The sequence below is a fragment of the Schistocerca cancellata genome, unplaced genomic scaffold (genome assembly GCF_023864275.1).
Source record: "Schistocerca cancellata isolate TAMUIC-IGC-003103 unplaced genomic scaffold, iqSchCanc2.1 HiC_scaffold_426, whole genome shotgun sequence".
Lineage (NCBI taxonomy): Eukaryota > Metazoa > Arthropoda > Insecta > Orthoptera > Acrididae > Schistocerca > Schistocerca cancellata.
In genome coordinates this window covers 1,356,918-1,377,454 of record NW_026046443.1, presented here as the reverse complement: position 1 = coordinate 1,377,454, position 20,537 = coordinate 1,356,918, and the positions used below count along the sequence as shown (strand labels likewise).

The window sequence follows — 20,537 nt, the reverse complement described above, 5'->3', positions numbered from 1 at the left end:
CTAACGTCTCTGGTCGCTTGGTGGTGTAAAGCATTTAAAATTCTAAGTCATTGCAGACTAAAGATATGCTGATTTACGTCACATATTTTGATATTTGCAAATTCCCTCATCAAAATTTCTAAAGTATTTCCCATTGAGCTAGAACAATGAAATTTGACAAGAAGTTACACCACATGAAAAAATATTTTTTCTGTCATTTTTTTATTTGTTTGTCTGCCTGTCTGTTCGAAACATATTTCTCAGAAACAGGTAAACTTATCAAGTTGACAATCATTTCACATACTAAAATTTACAAGCCTTTGACAGTGTAAAACATTTAAGCTTTTAAGTCAGTGCAATCAAAAGATACAGCCATTTATGTCACGTATTTTGATATCCATAAACTCACTCACTAAAATCTATTGAGTACGTCCATTGACCTAGAACCATGAAATCATCAAGAAGCAAGGTTTTACAGTACAAGTAAAGGAAAAATTATATCACACAAAAAATCTCTTTTTGCCTTTGGGATTTACGTTGCGTTCATCATCTGTCAGAAGCATAATAGAAAGTATTAATTCATGCCAACATAAAATGTAAATTGTAGTCACATTTTAGTAAGTAATAAAAATATTTTCTTAAATCTTCTCTCTCTATATATATAAACATAAGTCCCTTGCTTGCTTCTGTTTGTATGTCTGGGCTAGTATCGAGAACTACTGTACAGATCTTCATATTGTCTTGGAATTCCTGGGACTGATATCTTGTCAGTATCAATATCATTAACAGGCAAAATCATTGAGATCCTCAGTACATAATTAAGTTTGTGCAGAACCCCTCAGTGCAAGAGGCCTACTCATACTTGGCCAATTTTTTTATTTTGTCTTCTAACTAAAAATTTAACATTACGACACATACATACATAATAGAAATTAAACAGAAAAATTCTGAATCAAGGGTGAAATTATTATGTTCTTGGCACTAAACATGTTCTTGGTGTCAAACAGCTAATGATATTTACTTTATGCACATGTTCTTTAATTCTACAGGCATTGTACAGTATTGGTCCAAGAAGTGCCACACGATATACAAGAAGTGTAGATAATGGACTGCCAGAGAATGCCTCAACTGTAAAACCATTTTTGCTTGAACCATCCATCAATGTACCTCACGCAAAAGAAGTGTTGGCTCCAGGAACATTTATTGCAGCTGCTGGGGTATGTCTAGAACAAACTAATTTTTGGTAGGAAAAATATGTAATATTTATAATTGATTTTGGAGTGTACAGGGTGTGAAATTTAATACACAGGGCTGTCACATCTCATGGCAACAATGGCTCTAACCCAGGTGTGCACTGAGTCACACTAACAACAATGTAGGAAAACACAGATTGCTGCTTACCACAAAGAACACACATCAAGTTGCAGACAGGCTCAATTAAAAGGCACTTACATAAAGCTTTCATCCACAGCCTTCATCAGTAAAAGAGAGACACACACTATTCACTCACACAACAAAGCACACTTCATGCACACAAGACTTCCAACTCCAGCATCTCAGGCTGAATTGCAACTATCACATTGGACGCAAGCAGCAATCTGGAGGGGATGGGGAAGGGGTAAGGATAGTAGTGTACGTGTGGGGAGATAGACGAATGCTGTCTGATGGAGTGTACCGGGACTAGACTGCCATGTCTGATTGCTGCTTGCATCCCACATGATAGTTGCATTGCGGCCCGAGATGCTGGAGTTGGAAGTCGTGTGTGTGTGTGTGTGTGTGTGTGTGTGTGTGTGTGTGTGTGTGTGTGTGTGTGTTTTGTGTATGTGTGTGTGTTGTATGTGAGGTGTGCTCACTTATGTGTGTGAATGGTGTGTGTCTCTCTTTTACTGATGAAAGCTGTGGCCAAAAGCTTTATGTAAGTGTCTTACAATTGTGCCTGTCTGCAACTTTACATGTCTTCCTTATGGTAAGTAGCAATCTGTATTTTCCTACATTGTTGATATTCCTACCTGGATTTGAGCCAAACTAAGTCAGCTATGGACATGTCATATAACACAGCTTCAACTCTATGCCAGTGTTCATCAATCTAAGTGGCATGTGAATGGTGGCATACCTGTCTCCTGGCAACCTATGATCAAATGTATTAAAAGAGTGGCAGATCTGGCAAGTGAGCTGGCCAGTGCAGCAGTCAGACAGCCTCTGTGTAGAGGTAGGCCTGGGCAATATGGGCAACACAGGGTCTTCCATTATCTTCTGGAACAATAATGTCATGAAAACCTCAAAGACTTCGTATAGCCACTAGCATTAGCATTCAGAAATTTAATGGCTGTTGCCCAAATTTGTGAGTTTAGATTAGATTAGATTAGATTTACTTTCATTCCAATTGATCCGTAGTGAGGAGGTCCTCCTGGATGTGGAACATGTCAGAAAAACAACAATACATGACAAATATTTACAACTAAAACAAATAAGCTAATGTACCATTCCACAGGTCCCAAGTGGAATGATCGTCATTTTTTAATGAACACTAAGAGTCATTTTACAAATACTAATGCACTGAATTTAAAATAAAAATGTTTTTTATTTATTTATAAGGTAATAAACATGTAATACAACTACTGTAATACTTATTTACAATGAACACATTACTGCACTGAAATGGTGCAGAAGTTAGATTATACTTACACACACACACACACACACACACACAAATTTTCAGTGAACACATTACTGCACTGAAATTGTGCAGAATTTATGTTGTACTTATATACAAATCAGTTGGTTTTACTAAGAAATTCATCAATGGAGTAGAAGGAGTTGGCCACCAATAAATCCTTTAGACTTCTCTTAAACTGAATTTCATTGGTTGTTAAGCTTTTTATGGCTGCTGGCAAGTTATTGAAAATGTGTGTTCCTGAATAATGCACACCTTTTTGTACAAGACTAAGTGACTTTAAATCCTTGTGAAGATTATTCTTATTTCTAGTATTGATTCCATGAATTGAGCTGTTGGTTTGAAAAAGTGATATATTTTTAATGACAAATTTCATTAAGGAATAAATATATTGGGAAGCTGTAGTTAGTATCCCTAGTTCCCTAAACAGGCTTCTGCAGGATGTTCTTGAGTTCACACCACATATAATTCTTACTGCACGTTTTTGTGCCCGGAAAACTTTAGCTTGGCTTGATGAATTACCCCAAAAAATAATCCCATATGACATTATGGAATGAAAGTAAGCATAGTATGCCAGCTTTTTCATTTTTATATCCCCTACGTCTGACAAAATTCGCATTGCAAACAGAGATTTGTTAAGACGCTTCAGCAGTTCTGTGGTGTGCTCCTCCCAATTGAATTTATTATCAAGCTGTAATCCCAAGAATTTAACACTATCCACTTCTTCTATCTTCTTGTCATCATATGTTAGACATATACTCTTGGGACACCCCTTACAAGTTCTGAACTGCATGTAGTGTGTTTTTTCAAAGTTTAGTGACAAAGAATTGGCTAGGAACCAGTGATTAATGTCCACAAATATTTTATTGGCTGATCTTTCTAAGACTACACTTGATTTGCTATTTATTGCAATGTTTGTATCATCGGCAAACAAAACAAACTTGGCATCTGGTAATGTTACTGATGAAAGGTCATTGATATACACAAGAAAAAGTAAGGGCCCCAAAATGGAACCTTGTGGGACCCCACATGTAATTAGTTCCCAGTTGGATGATGCCTGATAGCTTGATACATGTCTCTTTCCTAATAACACCCTTTGTTTCCTGCCAGAGATATAAGATTTGAACCATTTTGCAGCATTTCCTGTTACACTATAATATTCTAGTTTACTTAAAAGGATATTGTGATTTACACAGTCAAATGCCTTTGATAGATCACAAAATATACCAGTTGCCTGCAATTTTTTGTCTAATGAATTAAGCACATTTTCACTGTAAGTGAAGATAGCCTTCTCAATATCAGAACCTTTTAGAAATCCAAACTGTGACTTTGGCAGTATGTTATTTGAGATAAGATGGTTATAAAGACGACTGTACATTACTTTTTCGAAAATTTTTGAGAATGCTGGTAACAGCAAAAATATATGCAAAGAAGATTTGTCTAATCTGAGTGTGAGAAAGCCTTGAGTATGGTAAATCTATCATGTGATTACAAAGGGGACCCAAAAGAAACTAATTTTTTGATGGGCACAGCTTTCGTAGTACCATGTTTTGCCACTATGAGCACATAGAGCAAACACTCCAGAATCAGTAAGCTGAGTGATACTGCTGAAGGTCAGGCCTAGTTTCAGCAGAAGTTACAGTCACAACTGTTTTGTGTGATTGCCAGTTTTGCAATGGCAGATTTTTGTGAACAGTATATGCTGGTGAAATTCTGCTTTTTGCTCAGAAAAAATGGAACAGAAACTCTTGAAATGTTAAAGAGTGTGTATGAGGACAATGCTATGGAGAAAACTCAAGTGTTTGAATCGTTTTTCCATTTCAGAAATTGTGAAATGTCAATCGGTGATGAACATCATTTTGGTCAACCTTCACTGGCCCAAACGCATGAAAATCTTGAAAAAATTCATGGGATTATCAATGGAGATTGATGATAGAGTGACTTTCAATTCAGTGCAGTGAGTGCATTGTGGCAGATTTGGGAATGGAAAAGGGTGGGTGCCAAATTTGTGCCATGACTGCTGACTGCTGAAGAAAAAAAGGACACATGGAAGCATGCTGTGCTTGGAAAGAAGAGTCACAAAATGATCCAAACTTTTTTTCAGAATTGTCACTGGCGATGAAACTTGATGCTATGCTTATGAACCTGAATCATAGCAACAATCAAAGCCAATGAAAGACTTCAAATTCATCTCACACCAAGAAAGCTTGTCATGTGAAACCAGACATTAAAAGAATGATGACTCGTTTTTTATATGAGAGGAGTCATCAATTCAGAGTTTGTTCCACAGGGTCAGACAGTTAACCAGGCTTTCTACTTGGAAGTTTTGAAAATACTGAGCAACAGTGTGTAGCACAAGCAGCTTGATTTGTGGCAGTCAGGTGACTGGTTCTTCCATCGTGACACTGCCCCTTCTCACAAAGCCAAGTCTGCACAACAACCCTTGACCACAAATAGTATGACTCCTGTTCCTCAGCCCGCAAACTCACCCAACTTTGCCCCTTGCGACTTCTTTTTTTCTGACAAGGACAGGAGACATGAAAGGAAATCATTTTGTTGAGGTTGCTGAGGTGAGGAAAAAATGATGGAGACACTGTCAAGCATCATAAAAGATGAATTTAAACAATGTTTAGAAAAATAGAACAAAAGATTAGACAAGTGTATTAGTGCAAGTGGAGAGTACATTGAATGTGAATAAATACGTTTAAAAAAAATAAGTTTGGTTTCTTTTGAGGTACCCCCTCCCCCCCCCCCCTCCCCATATTTTTTGCGTTGTGTAGATGTGAACTATTTCTTAGTCTAATTTGTTTAGATTTTCTGTAGGATAAATTATACATCTGTAGATGTAAAGGCTGGGGACTGTCAGAATGTTAATGATGGCAGACGTAGAACACACTAATGGCTTTCTAGTATAGTAGCAGATTCTTATTGACAATTCATCTTAATTTATATAATAGAAATTATACTTGTGCTAATTTATTGCTTAATTAATTTCTGTGTCCATCACAGAACAGTCTTTTATAAATCTCAAGACCATGTAATTTCATATTCTTATTCTCAGACTTCATTGTTCTGAGACTTAAATATAGTTGTCTTGTTTTTATTTTGTTAATGGGCAGCTGGTTGGCTAGCACCAGTGTTTAGTCATCTTGATTACTTCTCTGTTGTAATTTTGAACACTTTTTAAGTTTTTATCTGTTGTTATTAGTGTGAGGTCACTGGCATACAGCACATTCTCACATGGTATAACTTGAGAAATCATTTATATAAAAATTGAAGAGAAGCGGTCCAAGAACCAACCCCTGTGGTATTCTTTTTTTTTTTTTATATTCAACAAGTGTGATGTCCAGTTAGTTGCATATACTTGCGTAGCATTCCAGTCAGATAGGTTCTAAATACACTTGACAATTTATTTCTAATTCCATAGTGAGCTAATTTTATTAAGATAGGATAGTGTGACACTCAGTAGATGGCTTCACTCAAGAATATAAGTATACCACATGTATAATATTTAACAGATTTCCTGCTGCTTTTACTTTTGACAGATCTGATGTAAAGCCAAACTGGTTTGCAATCAGTAACCTGTTATTTTCAAAATAAGCATATATTTGTCTGTGTATACAGCTTTCTATTATTTTTGATACAATTGGAACAATTGACATTGGTCTACAGCTACCAGGGAGGTGTCTTTCTCCTTTCTTAAATATCAAGAGAGTAACACTGATTTTAAGAGCTTCAGGGAAAATATCATCTGCCACATATGTCTTGGCTAGATAAAACAATGGAATTTTAATTTTATTTTCTATACCTTTATGACAAAGTTAGTCATTCCATAACATTCCTCTGCTTTAGAATTTCCAAGCTTGTTAATTGCTTTACTAATATTGTGGGGAGCAATTTTAGACCATGAAAATGTACTTAAATGTTTTTCTTGGGGTAGAAGTGACTCAAACACTGAGCTGTTGTTGCAGCTTGAATGATGATAGTCTGTACAGTTTACAAAATATACATTTATTACATTAGAGTGTATAGCAGAGTTTCCCAAACTGTGTTCCATGAGTCCTCCATGGAAGACAATTCTAAAGAAACAGAGACTAAAGTATAAAAGATGTAAAATAAAGCATAGGACTATAGATAGATGCTGAATGAAATGCATTTGACAGTCAAGAGGGCAAGGCATGAAGTCTTCAATGATTACCATAGCAGAATATTGTCAAATGATCTTTCATAAAACCCAAAGAAATTCTGGTCATATCTAAAGGCTGTTAGCAACACCAAAGTTAGTGTACAGTCCCTAGCGAATGAGATGGAAACTGAAACTGAGTAGCAAAACAAAAGCTGAAATGCTTAACTCTTTTTTTTTTCAAATGTTTCTTTACAAAGGAAAACACAAGAGAATCATCCTAATTCAATCCTCATACCACTGAAAAGATAAGTTTAATCAGTATTACTGTCAGTTGTACTGAGAAAAGCTGGAATCATTCAAATTGAACAGGGCTCCAGAGCCCGATGGAATCCATATTAAATTCTATACTGAATGTGCAACTGAGAGGCCCTCTTCTAAATATAAAATATTGTAGATGCCTCAAACAGAAAATTGTGCCCAGTAGTTGGAAAATGCACAGGACACATCCATCTACAAGAAGGGTAGTAGGAGTGATCAACAAAAGTATCATCCAATGGAAAATCCAGGATGGAATGTAACAATATGAGAGAAGGTAAGTTGCTACTCACCATATAGTGGAGATGCTAAGCCATGATAGGCACAATAAAAAGATTCACACAATCATAGCTTTCAGCCATTAAGGCCTTTGTTAGCAGTAGACACACATACACACACGCACACACACTCACGCAAGTGCAACTAGCACACACATCTGCAGTCTCAGAGAGCTGAAACTACACTGCGAGCAGCAGCACCAGTGCATGATGGGAGTGGCAACTGGGTGGGGGTGAGGAGGAGGCTGGAGAAGGGAGGGGGAGGGATAGTATGGTGGGAGTGGCGGACATTGAAGTGTTGCAGTTTAGACGGAGGGTAGGAGAGAAGGTGCGGAGGGGGGAGGGGGTAGGTAGCGAAAATGAGAGAAATAAAAATAATAATAATAAAAATAAAAATAAAGGAAATTAAAAGACTGGGTGTGGCAGTGAAATGGCAGCCATGTAGTGCTGGAGTGTGTCCTGTGCTCTCTGATACCTCCCTTTCAAGAAGGATCACATTTCTGCAATATGTTCCCTAATAAAGTATGTGAGATGTATTCCTTAGAAAGCTGATTACTTGAGTACCTGTGTTACGATCTGAAATTATTCTTTGAACTAAGTTGACACTCCCATCTTGAGATATATTTGACACTCAATGTCATCATAAACAAAAGCAATTCTTTTTGTATGTGAGAGCTTTACTAAGTATAGACGTGTACAAACAATAAAATATGACTCCAGTCTCATTCTAGGGTAACATACCTGCACTGAACAGTACCATATTTGATATTACAAATGGTTCAAATGGCTCTGAGCACTATGGGACTTGACATCTGAGGTCATCAGTCCCCTAGAACTTAGAACTACCTAAACCTAACTAACCTGATGACATCGTACACATCCATGCCCGAGGCAGGATTCAAACCAGCGACGGTAGAAGTCGTGCAGTTCCAGACTGAAGCGCTTAGAACAGCTCGGCCACTGTGGCCGGCCTGATATTACCCTTATGTAACAATATTATGAAAAGTTGCTGCTCACCACATAGCAGAGATGCTATGTTGCAGATAGACGCAATGAAAAGACTGTGAAAGCTTTTGGCCCCACAGGCCTGTATGTGACTCAACATCTCTGCCATATGTTGAGTAGCCACTATCCTTTTTCATAATATTGTCATTATTCCATCCTGTATTTTCCATTACATAACAATAGCTGTAAATAAAGACATCATTTCCTATCACAAAAAGCACTCACTTTGACCGCAGAGGTGGGCAGTTATTATTATTATTATTATTATTATTATTATTGCTATTATTAGTATTACTGCCTTCCATTCTGAGCCTTACTGTATTTGCAATGCATATGGGTGTTTAATTGAGGATCTGATTTTGGGCTTAAAGGATCTAAATGAAAAAATTAATATGTTTTTCATTCAATAAAGTTTAGGTTTCTTGGACTTCTTCAGAAACATACATACACATTTACAAAGATTATTCTCCTGCTTCCTTTGATACATTTACATTCTGATGCACCATTTCAAATCACAAAAGACATTCCATTTTATATGACTGTCAAACAATGAGAACATGATCTCCATTCCTTGTGTGTGTGTGTGGTTTATGGGCACTCAGTGCATCCTTTGATCTTTTCAAGGTTGAGAAGGCACTCTATGATGAAGCAGTTACAATCTTTATCCTCTGTGCTCTCATCACCATACAGAAGTTTTCTGTGGTCCAAAATTACTACAGATGAACGTGACAAAAACACCATAAAATAGCTCTCCATTCCCACAACCTGAGTTAATATTTATATACAATAAAAAAAGCTTTCCTTGACTCCCATACAATGATTTGTCTGTAATCTATGTTTCTCAAATCTAATTATGCAGGGATCTCTTAAGGTATAATTCATTCATTCATTCACTCATTCTTTCACACATCATGTTCCATCAATCCTACTCCTATACTACTCAGGGGCTGTTATTATCTAATACTTCAAAGAATGATTTTAATTTTAGACAGGTCACTATTAGCTGTCTACATACGGACAAAATTAGGATCTGCCTGATACACACATTAGTTACACAGAATTTACATTTGTGTGTCCAGATATTCAGATATATTGTAGCAGGAATGACTAAAGATGTATTTTTTACTGTGTGGGGACTTGCAGTTTCCTGCCAGATGGCCCCTGGCAACATATTGGAGACTTTGGCACCAGAATATAAAACTTCATTCTGAATCCTACAGATGGATGCATAGTCTATACTGAAATTATTTCTGATCCTAGCAAGGTTGTTGTCAATTGCTCAGTTCATCCTAATTCACTCTTGTTATTAACCACAAATAACATTAGGGAGAATATGTATTAGTGTGTGAACATCAGACTCCCAGGTCTCTGCAAGATCGTCAGTTACAACTTTACACAATAATCTTATTGCATGTTTCTGTAGAATAAACTCTTATTTCATCTCAGCTCAAGTGCCCCAGAAGATTGTCATAGGACTGAACTGAGAAAAAGTAGTCAAAGTGTAGTAGCAATCTTTTCTACGGGTCAACAATGAGACAGAAATTTCTGAGTGCAAAGCGTGCAGAGTTGGGGTTTCTTGTTACCTTACCCACATGCTGGTGTCACATCATTTTATTACCCATCTGAAGTGGGAACTTCACACATGGAGCCTCATCCAGTGTATGCCTATTGATCTCTAGTTCTGTTACCTGTTAGTCATTTTTATTTGTATGGGATTGTATGAGTTTTTGCAAGATTAAGGTTTAAGCTACTGGCTGTGAACCAGTTGTAAGCCTCTTCCAACCTCTGCGTATGGTATGGACGTGTTTGGAACTTTTCTCAATAAACTCATATCACATCAAAACATTACTGTTTTCTATGAGTTCTTCAATTTCCCCAGGAAACCATTAATGTAGAACAAAAGTAGGATTGGGCCATGCACTGAACTTTGTGGCACACCATATTTAATAGTTTCCCCACTCCGAATTTTATCTTATTCCCATGTAACATTTGCTAATGTGACACTTTCTTTTCTGTTGTTAAGATATTACTTCATCCATGCAAGGGGAAGACTTTTAATGCACTATCATTTCAGTTTCCCTGGCAGAATTTTACGTTCAGCTCTACATTAACTGAGTTTTTGAGATCACATATTGGTTGGCAGAGAAGCCTCTGAGGAAGCCAAACTGAGTTGTTTCAGTATTTTGTTGTAAGTCTCCCAAAAAAAGTTCCAGAACATGGAAATAAGTGAGGTTGGCCTATAATTAGAGGTCACTTACCTGCACTTTTGTATATTTTGTTACTACTGCATAATTCAGTATTTCAGATAATATTCCTTGATTCATTGACTGATTATAATGGCATCTCAAGGGCAGTGCTGCCAAGTCAGCACAAGATTTTAATACTTTGGCTGAGACATCATCATAACCAGAAGAATAACTACCTTTTAGTAACCTAACGATTTTCATGATCTCTTTAACAAATGAGTAAACAAAACTAATGTCTGGTGTTGTAGTACACATTACTTGTCTAAGTAACTTTATCAAATCTTCTTTCAATGGATTTTTTTTTTTTTTTTTTTTTTTTTTTTTTTTTTTTTTTGTCCCTGAGTTCTCAGTTACTGTTAGGAAGAATCCATTGGATTTAATAGCCAATGGTTTTAATTTCATATCATCTGTTTCACTTCTACTGCCATTTGTGAGTTCAATATCATTTGCCTTGCCAGTTTTATTCATTTCATGCCTAATAATGCTCTGGGTTTTTCTTGCCTTGTTCTTGGAATTTTGAATTTTTTGTGCATAGTACATGGTTTTTGCCATTTTTATGACACATTACAGAGCTTATAGTGAATTTTCCAGGATCAGATTAAAGTTAGTCCTTTCATTAAACAATTTAGAGCTATCTTTCTAGCACGTGATATTTTGATCCCATGTCTACATTCTGTGATTAACTCAAGTACTCTTTTTTTATGAAACTCTGCAAATGTGCAGTCATGTATATAGAGGTACAAAGCTCTTCACACAATAAAACTGTTTGATTAACAAAGGGGCAATAGCTATAATTTTTGGACATAATTACCACTTATGGCCAATATATTTATTGGTTGTAAATCCAGTTTCTACAGTTTGTCATTTCCAAGCATACATACTGAACACTTTGGAACACATATTTAAGTGTCCCAATGACAACATTTTTAATTCCACCACCAAACAAAGCAATATGTGTCAGATTTCAAACATCACTTTTTTTTCTTTCAGCAATAATAATCATTTCTTATGCAATGAAATAGGATCCAGTTATATGTGTGCTTGAAACATGACACTCTATCTAAATTTCAATCACAATTCATACATAAATTGCCAGTCATAACTCATATCTATCACGTTCAAAAATAAAATTGTTGGAAACTAGTTTGTTTTAAGAATTGCAGACATGATGTGCAGACTGACTTGTATATAAAAAAAATAGCAGTTGTTAAGAAAGTTGTGATGTTGCTTTGCACTGGTATCAGAGCTCTGACGGTAATGTTCCATTTAATATAGCATTTCTGCACATTTTTGCTGGCATCTGTAATTAGTGTTTCTCTGTTTCCCTGTATTTGATAATAAATCCTACCAAAAGCATTTATTTTCCATTTATATTTATAAGCTATCAGAATCTACTTGTCTGTAATGATCCAGCTGTATAATTCCTTTGTTTCTTGTCCAGGTAATTCTTCTGACTGCTTGCTGCCTGGGAGGAGCATTGTGTCAGTCAAGAAGGCAACCTACTTCTGATGTCGTTGCCCCTCTCAATAGCTCACTGCAAAGCCCCAATACTGGGAAGCAACAAGTGCTGCTGAGAGCTATACCAGTCACTGTGTGGAATGACCTGGCTTCTAACGAAGGCACTGAAGTGTGATATTATAAATACTACCTCATGTAGTGATATCATTGTATGTTTAGACAGAGGAGGAACTAACTATGTGGACAACTGTAGATTCTAGTATTTTTTGAGATTAACTGTAATCTCACACATTAGATATGGCATGAATGTTAAAAGTGAGAATTAAAATTACGGAGGTCACAGATCTCTGACTTACCAATACAGCTGAAAATCAAATAACTGAAATAAAATTGTCAGATTTATTTAATTATTGTTTTAAAAAAAATGTTATTGATTGTCTCACTTTCTTAATAGTTGCTTCAGTGTTAAGTTCTATAAAAAAAAGGCAGATGAAATAGCGAAAGATAAACAACTGTACACAGACAACCCATGTTCCCTAGAGAAACACAGTGACCATATTGTAAATTTCTTAAATTACATATTTCTCCTATCACATTTGTGTTGCACCCACAAAATTGGTCACACCCAGCTTGCCAGCCACTCGTGTCCATGAACAGTGCACTACATACAATCTTGCGTAATCAACAACTGTGCATGACACAGCACAATTAATCATGCCAGTGTGCATGTGGCCTAAGATACACCTCACCGAAACTTGGAAATTAGTGTTACCACTTATACAGTTTCCTGAGAAACAAATAGAAAACATTTTTTGCTGGTTACTACAATTTCATAGCTGCTTAGATTGAACACATTTCCTATGACTCATGTTACAAGTCCACAAACAGTCAATATGTTAAAAAGCCATCTTCAGTCCTTTTGTTATTTATGACAAATGAATTTAATGCGGCTGCTCTTGCATTTATTTAATTAGCACAAAAAATAATTTATTAACTGTCTAAGCATAATATTATATTCAATGGCATATTTAACTCAATAATATAGCTTTATTTATGAGTAGCTCTTGCACCCAATATGAGTATACTAGTGTCGTACCAACTTTCTACACATGCCAGATTTTATATTATATCTGGCTTTTGGATCTTTTAGGGAGCTTTTGTTGTTGGTTAGCTCCTTCCTTGTTCCAATGTGATTCATGTATAATGATAGACTAATTTATGGAATCAGTAAATTCTACCAGGAGGTATCACTTCAAATGCTCTATGTCCAAGCTCACACATTATCTATCTTATACAGTGTTTCTTCAACAATAAGAAGATATTTTCCTTCTAGGATTTTATAATAAGTCCTGTACTGGTGGAATGTATAACTTTACAAACTTGGTTATCCACCATTAAATACATTATTATTATTATTATTATTATTATTATTATTATACCTACTACTCCTGCTGCTGCTGCTGTTGTTACTATGTCGTCACTGCTACTACCAATGCATTAGAATTTAATGAAGAAAAATCAAAGGAGCACAGTACAAATCTTTCCCATGACATAAACAGTTACTGGCAACTGTTACAATATATTATCCTGTGTATTCATATTACTTTTAAAAAATTAAGTTAATATTTAATTTTAACTGCATATTAATATGACTTTTGTACTTCTGGTATTAAAATAAATTGTTAGAAAAAATTAATGTTGTTATTTAATTTCCTGATGATAAACTATGATAAAACAGTGTTCCACAAAAATAAAAAGCCTTTATTAGCACTGTATTGAAACCTACAGCCATTGTAATTATGCTCAGTAATGAAAAATCTGTAAGACTTTCATATTTTATTCTGCAGTGATATCTGATGCTTTACAACTCAGAAATACACTAAGTGAGGAGAGGAGAGGGGAGGGGAGCCACGGTTTACTAAAGCATTGGTTCAAATAAATCAATAATACTGTAGTATCATAGCCTATCAATACTGCTGAAGCCGGAGCCTCGAATATTTCTGTGGGCAGTGTGAGCGGCACTTGGAATATCACCACCAATAAAGAACCTGCAGGCCACCAACCACTGAAGACTACCATGATGGCATTATAAATGGCAGGCACCTGGGCACCCTTCTGCTACCTGAGAGTACTTCCATGTTGTTAGTTGGTGCCAAATGTTACACCGAGTTGTTGATAGTTGCCCTACCAGAAGCCATTCAGTGTCACACTCACACACACACACACACACACACACACACACACACACAATTGGGCCTCAGCTTATAGCTAGCCATGTCAGCCACAAGTTATCAACAACGTAGCATTTCTCGACCCACAAAATGACCACAAAGTATTTATTTAAAGTGCACTTGTGCCAACTAATGTTTTGCTTGTCTGTCCAGATTCCTACTGCAACAGATCCTCTGGTCACCTTCCACACCATTTATTACTGGCAACAAGAACATAAGATTTGGCTCCAAGGAACATATCAAGTACAGTAACATGCTCTGGTATAAAAACACTGCTGAAACAAAGGGACCACATAGAAACATACTTACTATTAAAAAGGGCAACAATTTATTGATATCTACTGGAGAAATCTAACATGCATTTCTGTGGATCTAGGAAATCCTTGCTTAATCATCTCAGCTGAAATAAGTAATATAATTTCTTTGAACTGGTCACAGTTAACAATTACCTATTAATAATGTTTTAAGTACATACTGCAATACTTCATTTTACAACCACACTAAAGCTATTGAAATCTATATCAGTTGAGCACTGGAAATAAGACAATAATTAAATGCTCCTCTGTGTTTGAAATTACATTTATCATGAAAAAAATCAATTTTTAATGTGCTCTCTACTTCATATTCATTTAATGTCATCCAAATTTTAGATCTGAGATGACTTCACACACACACACACACACACACACACACACACACACACACACACACACACACAGACACACAAACTTAAAGGCCACTCACTCCTCAGATGTTGCAGCTTATTTTTGGGCTTTGACCAAAATTCAGTTGTTAACTGGACTTTTCTACATGTCTACTCACTGCCCAACATCTATGTTTCTGCCAGTGGAGTTGGTTTAGTATCTCCGTAACACTCTCTCGCCAGCTAAACAATCCCATGACGAAACATGCTGCTCTTTGTTGGAGCTTCTCTATCTCTATCAGTCCCACCTGATAGGGATCCCAGTTAGACGAACAATACTCAACAATCAGGCGAACAAGCACCTTATAAGCCACTTCTTTCGTGGGTGAGTTACACTTCCTTAAGATTCTTTTGATGAATCTGAGTCTGGTGTCTGCTTTTCCCACTATTGTTTTATATGGTCACTCCACTTAAGGTCGGTCACTCTGGGTAGTTATGCCTAGATATTTTATGGCAGACGCTGTCTCCAGCTGTTTGTCATCAATAGTGTAGATGTACAGTAGGGGATTTCTTTTCCTATCCATGCGCAATATGTTACATTTATTTACGTTCAGGGCCGACTGCCAGAGACTGCACGATTCATCAATTCTCTGCAGGTTGTTCTGCAAATTCTGTTTTCTGCCATTGTTACTTTCGTATAGACAACTGTATCATCTGTGAATAGCCTTAAAGAGCATCTGTCATTTTCTACTAGATCATTTATATATATTGTAAACACCAACAGTCCTATCACACTTTCCGGTGGTTCTCAGGATATTACCTTTACATCTGTCGATTTAGTTCCGTTAAGAGTGACATGTTGAGTTCTACTCCAATACTCCATAAGCTCGTATTTTTTTTCATTAAACAGTAATACGACACGATGTCAAATGCCTTCTGAAATCAAGGAACGCAGCATCAACTTGAGCGCCATTGTCCACTGCATTGTGGATCTCATGGAGGAACAGAGCGAGCTGAGTTTCGCAGGATCTCTGTTTGCAGAATCCATGTTGATTTTTATAAAGGAGATGTTCATTTTCCAAAAAAGTCATAATTCTTGAGCATAAAACGCTCCATAATTCTACAACAGATTGATGTCAAAGATATAGGTCTATAATTGTGTGAATCTGTCTAACAGCCTTTCTTAAAAATGGGAATGGCCTGCATATTTTTCCAGTCATTAGGTACCTTTCATTGCTCAAGTGATCTATGATAAATTACTGTTAAAAGGGGAGCAAGTTCTTTTGCATAATCTTTATAGAATCTTATAGGTATCTCATCTGCACCTGAAGCCTTTCCGCTACTAAGCAGTTGTAGCTGATTTCCAATTCTGTGATCAGTTATCTCAATATCTGCCATTTTAATGTTTGCACAACAATTGAAAGGAGGGACAGTGTTACAATCTTCCATGGTGAAACAACTTTGGAAGACTGAATTCAGTATTTCAGCCTTCTCTCTGTTTTGTGCCAGTGTGGTCACTGAGAGAATGAATCGATGATTTTGACCCACTTACTGATTTTACCTATGACCAAAATCTCTTAGGGTTTTTATTCAGGTCAGTTGACAACATCTTACTTTCAAAATCATTGAACACTTCTCTCATTGCTCTCCTTACACTCATTTTCACTTCATTCAGGTTTTGTTTGTTAGCTAGGTTTTTACTTCTCTTGAATCTGAGATGAAGTGCTCTTTGTTTACATAGTGCTTTTCTAACACAGCTATTAAACCATGGTGGATCTTTCCCATCCCTTAAAACCTTACTCAGAACAACTTGTCTAGGGCATACTGAGCAATGCTTTTGATTTTTTTCATTTGTTCTTTGTTCTCCACATCTTTGTCCTCATTACCCAATATTTGATGCTAACTGCTGAGATATTCTGAAATTTGTATCTGTCACCCTTGCTGAGCAAATATATCTTCCTACCTTTCTTAACATTTATTGTAAGACCCGTCGTCATAGATGCTGTCACAGCCTTATGATCATGGATGCCTTCCTCTGCACAAACTAATTCAATAAGTTCAGGTCCATTTGTTGCCAGGAGGCCTAAGACATTACCCTCATGAGTTGATTCTCTATCTGCTAAGGTAATTTTCGGACAAGACATCCAGAACAATGTCACATGATTCCCTGTCTCTGGCACCAGTTTTGATGGCATGACACTCCCAATCTATACCTGGCAAGTTGAAGTCACCCACTATTACAATGGTATGGTCAGGAAAATTACTTATGATATTCTACAAGTTCTGTCTGAAGCACTCTACAACTACAGATCCTGACCCAGGTGGTCTATAAAAGCATCTGGTCATCATTTTTGACTGTTCTTGGATACTTAATTTCACCCAGATTAATTCATATTCGGAATCCATAATAACCTAGCTAGAATTTATAAAATTTTTTACTGAAATAAATATGCTGCCAATCTGAACTTAGGATTTCGTTGTCATTGATGTCTGGTTTCAACCAGCTTTCCGTTCCCAATACTATCTGTGCATTATAACCTTCAGTAAGCGATACTAACTCTGGGACCTTTCCTTGGATGGTCCTGCAGTTTGCTAAAATCATATTAATCTTTTCTATCTCTGATCTGCGAGGACCAACATTCTCTGAGGTCGCTGTGGCTGATTTAACAGACAAATCGTCTTTGATCCCAAGGGAGGGGTTTAGCTAACCTAAAAAGCCCCATGTGCATGCCACATGTACTCTGTTACCCTAGTAGCTGCTTCCTGCATGTAGTGCATGCCTGGCCTATTAAGGGGAACCCTAAAATTCTGCACCCAATAGCAGAGGTCAAGAAATTTGCATCCGATACCATCGCAGAGTCGTCTGAGCATATGGCTTAGACCTTCCACTTTGCTCCAGACCAGAGGACCGCGATCAACCCTGGGTACAATGCAACAAATAGACAGCTAAGCCCGCACCTTGCGTGCATTGCTACTTGCCTTCACTAAATCAGCAGCCACCAAAAGGAGCTGAGGATGGCCTCAGAACCCAAGCAGCAGGTGTCATTTGTGCCAACATGTGCCACTACATGCAGCCAGTTACACCCAGTGCGCTTGACAGCCGCCAGCAGGGACTCCTCCACATCACGGATGAGACCTCCCAGCAAACATACCGAATGCACACTGGAATTCTTTCCCATCTAGCCTGCAATCTCACTGAGGGGATCCATCACCCGCCTAACATTGGAGCTCCCAATGACTAGCATAACCACTCCAGACTGGGCAGGAAAATCAACTGCTGGCTCAACAGGAGAGGCATCATGTGCTGGCTCAGAGGTATCATCAACAAAGGTAAGCACCTTGTACCTGTTGCTAAGACATAGGGAGGCAGTCGCACAGCCTGCTCCCTCTTTTGCCATCTGCCCAGTGACATGTGAACCCAACACTGTCTGCCACCCACTCTGGAGTGAAGTCTGTGTCACCTGAGGATTCCACTGGCACCAAAGAAGTTGCAGGTCTCGTCACTGACGCCCCGACATCACCGCAACTTTGAGCATTAGCTAGAAGCTTGTTGACGGTAGCCAACGCAGCTTCCAGCTGTTTATGGACAGCAACCAACTCTCCTCGTGTCCGCTCACAACAAGCTCAGTCCCTAGCCATATCGCACTGTGTATAAAATAGATATAAGGTCTCAAATGGCGCTACTGTGTTTGAAAATATACCAAAGGAATATAAAGTAACACTAAAAGTTGCTGTGCAGATTTCTCGCTGTACTTGGAGACCACAAGCTATTAAACAGAAATAAATATCTCTTCTGAAATTGATGTATTTACAGATACCTCTCATTAGAAATCCTGTTTGCTGAAAAGTTACTGCATGATATAAATATTCAAACTAGAATGCGCTGATCTGAACTGTGTGCTGTCTCCTAGCACAAAATTAAAACTTAGTGATGTGACGGAGTTTCTGGGAACAGGAAAATTTACACTACGAAGCCACCCTACACAAGGATATTCACAAGACTTACACAAAAATAAAAACTACAATCAATTTTCTAACCACTAGTCTACACAGTATAATACACATGTACATTTCACTTCTTTGCAGAAGTGCATGAACATAAAACAAAAATTAAATTAATTTACAGTTTATCAAACAAGCACTGCTGCTGCTCTGCTGCACGTCCTCTCGGCTCGGTGGCTTCCGGTACACTGAGTAGTCAACGGTCATTCACTCAAATGAGTCACACGATGGGTGATGAGGCAGTCTGGTGATGGCAAAATTTACACTAGGAAGCTGTCCTGCACAAGTATATTCACAAGACTTAAAATAATTATTTATTTTCTAACCACTAGTCTATACAGTAAAATACAGATAAACAGTTCACTTCTTTGCAGAAGCACATGAACAAAAGACAGACTAAATTAATTTACAGTTTATCAGACAAGTATCCATTTTGATACAGATACTTAGTATCATAAATTTTGCATCATTATATTTACAGAAAAGAAACATTTTTTATAAACAATAAATAAAGTTAAGAATTTCGTGTTCCATAAATTAACAACAGTAGATGAATGCTTGTGCTATCCTTTAACTATTTCTTCTTTTATCAGTTTTAATAGTCTTGGTACCTAAATTGAATAAAGAGAATATTGTTACTTCAAACTGAACAGTATATTCTCTAACGAAAGACACAGAAATCATCAGTGTCTGTGGAACTTATTGTTCATGGTCTTTCTGGTAGCAGCACATCAATTCAAGTGTGTGTGTGTCATAGTTGAGCTTCTTAAGAAAATTTCAGGTACATAGTCCACAAGTACACACTTGCTACACTTTTTAATGTTAACATTGATGTATTCTTTCCATCCTCCTTTCTTCTTTCTTTCCCTACAGAAGTGAGGGGTACATCAAGGACTGGTGGATTTTGAAGCTGATAAACCTTTTTGTCCTCAGTTTTCTAACTTTTTATCTCATATAACTTAGTTCCTTCAATAAATTCTGGAAGTCTCAATGCCAGAGTGGATGACGGTCCTAACCGTTCATATATGTTTTGCGTCAAACAAGACGCTTCTGCCTAAGGGACTGTTTGTCTGTTTCCCACAGGTAAGCATTGCTCTTTACATGAAATGTAGTGAAATCTGAAGCAGTTCATTAGATAAGGAATGAGAGACTTTACTTCAAAGCAGATGAAACCCAACATTATGTGTCACTGCCCACAACAATATAGACATGGCTTTTTTTCCCAGTCATGCTATTGAGTTTCTTTATCATGCTTCTCACATCAGTGAAATATTCTCCTTCCCATTCTTTCTCTGAATCTCCAATGCTAATATGCTTTAGGTCTCTGCACAAGACAACACACTCCCTGACATTTAGTGATGAATTTCTGTGGTTACTGGAAACACTCTGAGGGAATGTTTTCTTACCTAACTTGTAAGTCAATTATCAAATAATAAAGCAAGAAAAGATAGGCACTGCACGAAGCACAATATTCACATGTGGTCAAGGAACACATCTATTTCCCAACTGTGTAACTACAAAGAAACATACAAAATAGTCCCAAAATTCATAAGTTCTGAACCAAGGCACAGGCACTCATT

At 37.1% G+C, this 20,537-nt stretch overlaps 1 protein-coding gene across 1 annotated transcript in view; it reads left to right on the top strand.

Annotated features, from left to right (window-relative positions):
- The window catches only part of LOC126124779 (extracellular matrix organizing protein FRAS1-like), a 452,648-nt gene extending 438,966 nt beyond the window's left edge, over positions 1–13,682 (top strand). Inside the window, exons 19-20 of the mRNA XM_049915125.1 lie at positions 1,029–1,196; positions 12,065–13,682. Coding sequence (XP_049771082.1) covers positions 1,029–1,196; positions 12,065–12,256 — 360 coding nt within the window. The 3' untranslated portion in view covers positions 12,257–13,682. The remainder of the gene's footprint in view (positions 1–1,028; positions 1,197–12,064) is intronic.
- Positions 13,683–20,537: the final 6,855 nt, after the last annotated feature.